The sequence below is a fragment of the Crinia signifera genome, chromosome 3 (assembly GCF_055691185.1).
Source record: "Crinia signifera chromosome 3, ASM5569118v1, whole genome shotgun sequence".
Lineage (NCBI taxonomy): Eukaryota > Metazoa > Chordata > Amphibia > Anura > Myobatrachidae > Crinia > Crinia signifera.
This window is the reverse complement of record NC_139219.1, coordinates 185,428,532-185,438,718: the sequence shown is the minus strand read 5'-3', so window position 1 is coordinate 185,438,718 and position 10,187 is coordinate 185,428,532. Positions and strand designations below refer to the sequence as shown.

The 10,187-nt window shown below is 47.2% G+C and overlaps 1 protein-coding gene across 1 annotated transcript; it reads left to right on the top strand.

The window, feature by feature from the left end:
- The first annotated feature begins 2,941 nt into the window (after positions 1-2,941).
- Positions 2,942-7,678, top strand: PNRC1 (proline rich nuclear receptor coactivator 1). Its single transcript, XM_083177067.1, has 2 exons — positions 2,942-3,386; positions 6,591-7,678. Exons 1-2 carry the CDS (start codon positions 3,153-3,155, stop codon positions 7,044-7,046), a joined length of 690 nt encoding a protein of 229 aa, XP_083033193.1. The 5' UTR covers positions 2,942-3,152; the 3' UTR covers positions 7,047-7,678.
- Positions 7,679-10,187: the final 2,509 nt, after the last annotated feature.

The window sequence follows — 10,187 nt, the reverse complement described above, 5'->3', positions numbered from 1 at the left end:
CCTTATATGTTATGCCACATAACTATCTCTTACCTACATGCTTATTGCCAGGAGTTACATGTTTGTTGCCATGGGATTCTTACTCAATGCCAGGGGTTAGATCTTCTTGCCAGGGGTCTCTTGCTCATTGCCACTGGGGGTGGAGGTTAAATGGCAGTTGCCAGGGGGGTTAAATGCTCCTTGCCATGCGTTTCATGCTCTTTGCCAAGGTAGGAGGAATTAAATGCTCTCTGACACGGTGAGTTACATGCTCCTTGCCATGGGGAAATACATGCTCGTTGTCCAGGGGGAGTTTCTTGCTTATTGCCATGGGGGATTTACATACTAGTTGATATGGGGGAGTTACATAGTAGTTGCCATGGGGGGATACATACTCATTGTTGGGGGAGTAACTCGCTTGTTGCCCAGAGGTGCGGACTGCACTCCAGCACTCCCAGAATCTGCACTTCTGGGTAGCGCTCCCGTCAGACGCTAGAGGTGCAGGAGCACCTCCAGCATCTGTCTCGCCAGCTCTGTGTCCTGCATCTATGTGTGGGCGGCTGGCAGCGGGCAGTGTCGGCGGCCAGTGGACTAGGCTGCAGCATCTCCCATTCAGCTCCTCGATCACTGCTGTCTGAGCAGGACTCCACTGTCTGCTCATGCATATGTAATTCAATATTCACTGTGCCGGGTCCCTGTTTATTAGATATGCACAGGTGGGGACCCGGCCCATGCATATCTGAGGACCGGGGACCCAGTGCAGCTTACAACAGTTCCGCCACTGGACTAGCGGGCGGGCAGGCCGGCAGAGTGGCCCGGGCCCTCCTCTCTTTAGAGCATTTTCTCATGGTCCTGATTGGGAGGGCTATAAAGTGTAAATTTACTAAGATGGTAGTTCTATTGAAGATGGATGCCCATAGCAACCAATCAATTTCTACTTCTTATAGCGATGAGCGGGCACGGTTCTCAGAGAACCGATCCCAACAGAACTTTGGGAATCTGAGGCTGCAGCTCGGATCTGCCCAGATCCCCAGCAGGTACAAAACCGTGAGGTCCTGCTGCGGTTGTGGCTCAGGAGCCAAGTCCACACAGCCGGCAACCCTGCACTGAGGATACCACTGGCACCCCTGCACTGCCGACAACCTCGCACTGAAGATACCATTGACAGCTCTGCACTTCCAACACAACCGGCAACCCCACATTAAGGATACCACAGGCACCACTGGCACCCCTGCACAGCCGGACCACACAGTTGGCAACCTCATCTCTGAGCACTATCATCACAGCCAACCCCTCTATCTGAGGACATTGCCGACCAACCTCACTGCCAACACAGTCAGACCCCCGCTCTGAGGACACCGCTGGCAACCCAAACACTGCCGACACAGCCAACAACCCTTTACTGAGGATACCACTGGCACCCCTGCACTGCCGATACAGCCGGCAACCCCGCACTAAGGATACCAGTGACAGCCCTGCACTGCCAACACAGCCGGCAACCCTTCACTGAGAATACCACTGGCACCCCTGCACTGCTGACACAACCGGCAACCTCGCACTTAGGATACCACTGGCACCCCTGCACTGATAGCAATGCTGCACTGAGGATACCACTATGGACACAGCTGACCCCTCGATCTGAGAACAATGCCGACCAACCACACTGCCCCCACAGTTGGACCACCGCTCTCAGGATACCACTGGCGCCCTTACACTGCCGATACAGCCGGCAACCCTGCACTGAGGATACCACTGGCATCCCTGCACTGCCGACACAGCCCCAGCTGAGAACATTGCTGCCACTCCCCTCCCATTTCCGACGCAACCCCTGCTCTGAGGACACCACTGGAAACCCTGCACTGCTGAGACACCATTGGCACCTCACACTGCTGACATAGCCAGCAACCCCACTCCCATGCACAAAACCTTCAGCCAAAAACCTGTAAAAAAAAAATACATGCCAACCACAGGGGGCCCCTAGATAGAGGGGGGCCCAGGTACTGCCACCCTGTGCCCCCCCCCCCCCTTTATCCTGCCCAGGCATTGGGGTCACAGAAGGTCGTCATTGGCCCAGGTCGACATCTGAAAAGGTTGACATGAGCTTAGGTTGATAGTGTCATTAGGTCGACATGGGGAAGGCCAACAGACAAAAGGTCTACATGGGTTTTTCACATTTTTTAGAGATTATTTTTAGTACAGTATGAAAATGTTACCTTTATTTATTTACAGTTTCTTATATAGCACAGCAGATTCAATTGTAGACAGTGATAGATCAAACTGGGTAATGACAGACAGACATGGAGCTAGGAGGGTCCTGCTGCAAGCTTTCAATTTCACAGTGATGCATGGGACGGAGCAGCTGAGCATAAATGTTAATATTTCTGTGCATATTAAAGCTATATGGCAGATTTCATATTTTATATTGCATATAGTGAACAAAGAGTACTTCAAAACTGTTACAATTTTTATAACAGTATGCTGTGAAAACTTTGATATAATTGCTTTTTATGATTTGGAACTTATACATTGTTGTAATAAAAAAATGCAGTTTTGAGGTAAATTATTATCATAATTAATTTATAGGGCACCACAAGGGTTCAGGAGCGCCTAGAAATACATAAAAATAGCAACAACAAAAAAAGACCAATTAAATAATTACAGTACAACGCAATTTAGGACAAGTTCGTGGTAAATAAAGACAGTTGTAGCAAGTGACAGGACACTGGAGCAGTTACTAAGGCGGCCAAGATGCCATGTACAGCATTAGCCGGTGCAGGGGGCGGGAGAGAGGCACAGAGCACATACATATAGCACAGGGCGAGGGGGTCAGGGTGACACTGCGGCCAAGTCAGACACACCATGTACTGCGCGCACAGGCATCTGATCGAGCAGATGGCGTCACCATGTCAGCAGCACTCAGCAGCAGCAGCAGCAGCAGCAGCAGGGCGGAGGAGGAGGAGTGAGCGATCACCGGGGGCGGGGGCGACAGTGCCGCCATTTTGTGTAGTGACAACAACAGAACGCTGCGATGATGATGATGATGTAGGAAGGAGTATTACGGGGTAGACGGAGGAAGGTGTCTCTTAGACAGGCCGGACACTGGCACATCATCCACAGCCGAGGTGAACGCCCCCATTCGGGCACATCGCTGCATTCGGTGGCACGGAGCCGTCATGTCCGAGCCCGGGGGGAGAGGCGGCCGGAGGCCCCGGGGCGGTGTGAGCAGAACTCGAAGTAGCGGCCGGAAAAGGGGGAACAAGAATAAAGTCCGAGCGACCCCTTTCCCCACCCGGCTCCACCACCCGCTGCAGAGCAGAGCGGGAGAGAATGCGGCCAGGACCTGCAGCCCGGGCCCCGGGGAGCCCATGCCCGCCAGAGCCGCCCAGTACCGCCAGCTGCGGAGAGAGGTGTGTACCAGGGTCTGAGTGGCCGGGGCAGGCTCGTTTCTCCGTGGCTATATTGCCGGCGCTGATGCAGTGCACGTAGCGGGGGCCTGGTAATGTCAGAGAATATAGGGGAGACGTCACGGAGCAGTGCTTGGAGAAAGATAAAGTAGCAGCCTATCAGCACCAGCTGTCGGGTCACAGGATGGGGTTGAGACGTGACAGGGGCTCATCTGTGCACTTTCTCCCTGCGATGGGGCATACACATGGGGCAATTATAGACCCATTTCTAATCAATCTGATAGTTTAGAAATGAAGCACTGATCACTCCGTGTGTATGGGCGACAGTGATACGCGATCCTGCAAGGCGCTATCGCCTGACTACATTTATACTACATTCAGTACAAATCCAGTCATCGCCGTTTTCTCTCTATTGAGCACACTGGCCATGACCGCTCAATCAGCACACTGCTCCCATCGCTCTGTGTGTACGGGGCACAAGGGTTATGTCCCAAACGGGGCGATGGGAGCAGTGTGCTGGGTGCATAGGACAATGTCACAGATCTGTCACAGCCAGTGACTCAATTGAGAGAATACTGGCAATGACTAGATTTAAGCCCCATATAGGCGATATTGTTAACAATATCGCTCATTAAGGGGCTTCTAAGAGATGTTATTCACAATATCTTTGACGATGCGTGCTCCCTCACGCCGTTAACAATGATTGATATCTGATGAACATTCAGGTCAATTTGGAAATAAAGCCAAAATACCCGCATGCTTGGCAGGTCCCGGTGATTCTTAACGGTATTGGCGGCTTTACCATTCAGTGTGTACCGACAATGCCGATATGGTTAACTATATTGGCCTCTGTAATGTGTATGGGGGCTTTATACCTCATGCTGTAGTCAGACTATAGCGACGCGCGGGACTGTGCATCGCCAGCAGCCATACACACAGAGTTATCCGTGCTTTATTTCTAAGCGATCGACACAGGTCGCTAATGGACTGTACATATGTCCCACATGTCTGATCTGGAGGTCTTGCTCTTTTTTTAATCCTGTTTCTAGGCAATGATTTAGTTTTCAGGTCAGATAGACGGCACTTTGTCCCTATTGCTGCCTGAAACATGAATGTCTTTTACGTTCCTTTTATATTTTTGGGATGAATTTTGATTTTGCAGTCAATCCTATTAGGTGTGAGTTTGCATCATGAAACTCGTATACATCGCGTGCATGCAAGCGACCGACAAATGCAAGATCCAATTAGAAATACTGCAGGACCCAACTCCTAATAGGATTGACTTCTTGAACTTTACAACCAGAGGATTAAGTGCAGCTTATAGCTCTTTCTGCAATGATATTGATTTTTTTTTAAGCTTTATTTCTACTTCTAAAAATAAAGTATCCACAGGAGGCATAAGGCTGGGCACACTTATTAACACGTGAATTGGAACACTATTTCTTCCATAACACACAGTGTGTATGCTTAATGACACTTGCTGGGTTGTCCCATCTGATGTGCAGAGCGTGCAAACAGTTTGTTTGCCGTAGGCGCATGCACCCAGTGTCTGCACATGTGCAGAAATGCGTTTGCATGCACGCAGATGCAAAACATTGCCCCCGTGTGAACGCATACTGCCTTGCGACCGGACCTGAATATGGTCCTATGGCCATACCGTTGGCTGAAAAAAAAGAAAACCTAGTCCAGATGTGTACCCTACCTTAAGCTGGGTACACACGTAAAGATTTATTTGTCCAATCTGTCTGGTGGTAACAAAATCCTGGAAATGTATGGGAGCAAAAAACAATAAAAAATTCTCAAAGACTGGAAAACAGACAATGGTCAGTCAGACAAATTGGTTCAATCAATCTGATTTAAAAACAATTATCCACTCAATGGTTTTTGTGTTTTCCAGCAAATTTTACATGGTAATTTGCTCCCATACATTTCCAGGTTTTTGTTCCAACTAGATAGATGGGACAAATTAATCTTCAGGCGTGCACCCAGTTTTATGTTAAAGGTGGCCATACACTGCTGTGAAATCTCACAGCAGTGTATGCATGCGACATTGTTCCCCACTATGGGGTCAGTACTTAAGTACTCATATACAGATGGAGCCGGCCTCATTCAGCGGGGGTCTGGCATTCAAATCGCCAGCCGCCAAGAGGTGACACTCGCTTGTCTCCTTCCGATGGAGCTCCTCCCCGCACCCCCTTAACCCTGCCCGTCTCCCTAAAGTGGAGACGGGCAGGGTTCCAGTCCCCCGCCGCCGGGAAACTGAGACAAGCGTCCCAGTCTGATGGAGCGCCTCTCCGCTGACGATCCCTGGCGCTGGCTGAGCGGCGCTTCATCTGTATAGTAACCTTTTAAATCTGCCCACTTCTAGTTAGAACTTGCATACAGATGTCTATATACATCTATCCCTCCATGCGATACAAGTCTCGTTATATAGACCTAGTGAGCTCTGTGTGCTTTTGTGAAAGGCTAGATGTATGGGGACACATCTGTATCATGAGTGTGCTTGGGAATCTGGTGCAGTTGATAACTCTCCCTACAGACCCCCTTATGCCCACAACCATAACTGAAATTGGCAGGCTGGAATAAGACATCTGACCAATGTAGGATAGGATGTCACTCATTCAAGTGTTGCTTGCGTTATCTTTGTCCAAAACTGATGCTTGGAGACGTTTGCTTGTTTGTCACTGTCTCACTCCTAATACTTCCGGTCAGTATGTAAGAGCTCTGCCTAGGACTGTTCTTGAGATCCACAAGAGGATATTATGAACAAACCTAGGCAGCAGAGTAGGGAGCGACTTCGAGGAAACCACCATGTTCCAGGGAAAAATTACAAAGGTTCTTAAAACGTATTGGTGATGTTGCCCATAGCCTCCAATCAGGTCCTGCCTATCATTTCTCTATTGCATCCTAGAAAATTGACAGAATCTGATTGGTTACTATGGGCAATATCACCACATCATTTTAAGAACCTTTAGTAAATGTACCCCTAGGAGGTGCAGATCAGTGAGGTCATACTTTTACTTTTGAAGGGGAAAATTTTTCGACATCTGTAGCAATACATCACATCTGAAACTGTGCCCGTCTCACTGATCCACACCTTGCACCTAGCCTGACCACTTAATGACTGAATTGATAGATGATCATAGTCGTATTTCATGTAATATCATAAATCAACTGTGATTATTATCTTTTCCTCCCCCTATATAGGTGTTAAAGACAAAGGTGAAGTCTGAAAGGAGGAATGTAAAGCCAGAGAAGAGCAGTACTTCTCACAGCCCGGCAGCTCATCGATGTGAACAATGGAATCTTCACAAACAGAAAAGTAAATGTAACATTCAGCATATGAAGACTAATTCCCCAAGAAAAACTGAAAATCTGCACACGGAATCTGCGTTTTACAACAGTTCTGTTTCAAAACCAGTTAAAAAACCATTAGCAAGTGCAGAAAATGTCCAAACTATAAAACTGAAAGAAGAAATATTTACTGCAGAAGAAATTGAAAAAGAGATAAATTACGCAGGAGCAAAATTTAGTGATCCACCATCCCCCAGCGTCCTTCCAAAGCCTCCGAGTCACTGGATGGGTATAAATGGTCAACATTCTGATCAATGCAAGGAGTTAATGACATATCATTTGAAAACCCTTTTAAAAGTCCAGCTGTAGTCATCTGAACTTTTTGATGCCTCCTTTTAATGTACTCTTTGTTATCACCATGTCCAGCATTTTGCAGGAAGCTCTGAACTTTTCTGCAAGTAAATGGAACTTGCATTTTACATTTCTGTACAGGAGTCTAGTATTATATTTGTATGGTTGTGTAAATATGTAATATGTGTATATCCTCATTTATATACTCCAAGTAAATTTTTAGTTTTGTTATAAAAGTATGTATTTTGACCTAACAAACACTAGGTGTTTATATAAGTGACTATGCTTCTGTCCAGTCAAGTGGAACATAAGTCACATTTGATAACTTTACATAGAAAATGTACATAATATGGGTTCTCGATTGAAATGGGAAACTTTTATTTGGACACTTTTGCAAAAAATGTTTTGTAAACTTGCTGACACCTCAAACTTGGCAATTATGTACAATATCTGAAAGACAGACTGAAGTTTTACAAGTTATTGCACATGTATCAGTTTTAAGGAAAAAAAATACTTTAAAAGTATTAACGGCACATTTTCTTCCAATTACGATTAAATTGTTATTCTTTTAAATTACCATGTGATAAAAATATCCCCGTACATAAATTGGCTTTATGTTAAAATAAATATATTTAATTTGGCCCCCCCAATATGTCTGAGGTCATCTTTGCTGTAAGATTGAAACTATTTTAAGTAAAACTTACCTTAGACCAAGGGTTCTTGTTTGTTAACAATGCAGTGCACATCGCTGTTACGTTGTGAAAATATGCTAATGCGGCAGGTGACATCTTGTGTAAATACACACATCCTGTGTCTTGATCCACAGCATGAGAGCAACCATCCACCACTTGAATGAGCCAGAGGTTATTCACATTGGCTGTCGCTGCCCTATAGCCAAGGCTAGGAAATCTGTGTAAGAAGATGCACACTGGCCTTGACATTCCCAGGGACAACACGCGTGAGCCTGCCCCATAAATGGTGCTGGGACTTTAAGAAACTACTGTGAGAACTCTTACAGATCCAGTGGATGGTCTGATCTAACACTGGGACATTAACATCTTGTCTGCCAAAGTGGGGGAGCGCAAACTGCCCCCTCCGGCTATGTCCCTTTGAGGAGACAGTGCGTCAGTTCACACTGAAGTGCTGTCTCCTCCCCCTCCAGCCACTACACAAAGTGGGTCAGGGAAGCAAAATATAGCAAAGCTGCATAACAAAGGGGGTAGAGGACATGGGGTTTAAGAAAAAACTAATTTGGTCAGATCAGGAGCCAGCCACAAAGAGGTGAATGCCGGAGCACACCATGGGTAAGGGCAGCATGTTCAGGGCCTTTCGCTGGAAAGATTTGGATGATAACTTTAGATGACACTAGGCTACCACCTCCTAGGTCTGTTGGAAGAGCGGCCATGCTTAAAACAAAAGGATAAAGTTCAAGTAATGCTAATTGCACATCCAAACCTGAGCAATGCCAGCTAGTGCAGATCTATAAATACATATTAAGGAACTTTACCAACCAATCAGATACTCACATTTTTCAAACATGGCCTGTATTTAATCTCCCCCATAGCCACATAATGATATATTTCAGATGTACTGTGGCATCATAGTCTGCACCTTAGAACAGTGGCAACACTGATTACCAGTAAGAGGAGCCATGTAGAGCTCAGTGTGTGTAACTAGTAACCCTCTTGAGTGCACCAGTGTCTCTACTTGGTTGCTGCCTTGGAATGACTACACTTCCTCACCCCTTCTTTCCCATTTGCTGCCCCTGAACCCTTTGTGCCTCGGTCACTCTTCTGATATATTTTGCTTGTTTACCCTCCTCCCATTACCAGCCTTTGTCTCACCCATCTCCCTCTAACACCCCTTTCAAATTACAGCTAAAACCCGGTATAGTGCCGATGTTTAAGGGGTTTAACACAGTTAACATGGGATAAAGTTGGAACACAACCCTCCAATCACATCAATAGAAGGCACGGGGAGGGGGTCCTCTTAGGCCTGGTTTCACACACTCCGGCTGCTGCCGGACGGTGAAATCCTGTACGGCCAGGGAGCCGTGCCGCACATACTAGTTTATCATGGAAGGGATGGCCACAGCCCGGCAGCCGTCCCTTCCAGTGGTGGGATCCGGCTGCAGCCATGCGGCCGGGCCGTCCCGTGTGAATGGACACAATAGTGTCCATTCACAACTAATGTGTGCGGCACGGCTCCCTGGCCGTACGGGATTTCACCGTCCGGCAGCAGCCGGAGTGTGTGAAACCAGCCTAAGGGGAAGCTTGGCCGGCTGAAATATGCTGCTTCCTCCGTCCCTGCCTGTGGCATGAAGCCCAGCTATTGGGCGCGCACACAGCAGTCCGTAAAATCAGGAGGGAGATAAGAGCTGCAGCCTACAGCCAGGAGGCAGTGAGAGAAGCCTGGACGTAAATTTCCCCCTTGTCACCTCTGACCGAGTCCAGGGCTCCCATATGCAGTTGGGGATCCAGCAAACACCTACCTTAGGTTTATTTAGTATAATAATCTCCTCAGGCGCTGACACCTTATATGGGGAGGGGCAAATCTGCAGAGACTGCACAAAATGGTAACGTGACATTTACCTGTTTTCTATGGGTGAAACATGTTGCATGGGAAAGGTACAAAAACAGTAATATACCGTTTACAACATGCGATGTGAAAGGGGTTTAACTTGCTTTAGACCAGTTTTAAGAAACGTTTACAAAAACGGGTTGGAAGCAGGTTTGCAATGTGAGAGCAGCATAATCTGAATTTAAGAGACGGGGATATTCAATCTCCGGCAAGCACCTCCTGTCGCTCCCCAGCAGGTGGGACATTGAATCCCGCCTTCTTGTTCTCAGTCGAGCTGACCGAGAATGGGACACTGAGGTCAAGAATGCTTGACTGCCGTGACCCTCACATTGAATACCCCCCTAAAGGTGGCCATACATCTATAGATCGATTGTCAGATTGGGCTGGTTGGATCAAAAACCTGGTAATGGATGAGTGACAGTTTACCAGCATTTCAAAGCAAATGGTAAACTGTCATTTACTCTCATCCATTACCAGGTTTTTTTTCCAACCAGCCCAATCTGACAATCGATCTGTAGATTTATGGCAGCCTTTAGGTGAATATTCAATCCAGTGTCATTATTTCCGCTGTGGAAAATA

Bases quoted from the DNA above. Each gene is read 5' to 3' on its own strand.
- PNRC1 (XM_083177067.1), top strand. From the start codon at position 3,153: ATGTCCGAGCCCGGGGGGAGAGGCGGCCGGAGGCCCCGGGGCGGTGTG. The intron at 3,387-6,590 runs GTGTGTACCAGG...CCCCCTATATAG, and splicing joins ACCGCCAGCTGCGGAGAGAG to GTGTTAAAGACAAAGGTGAA.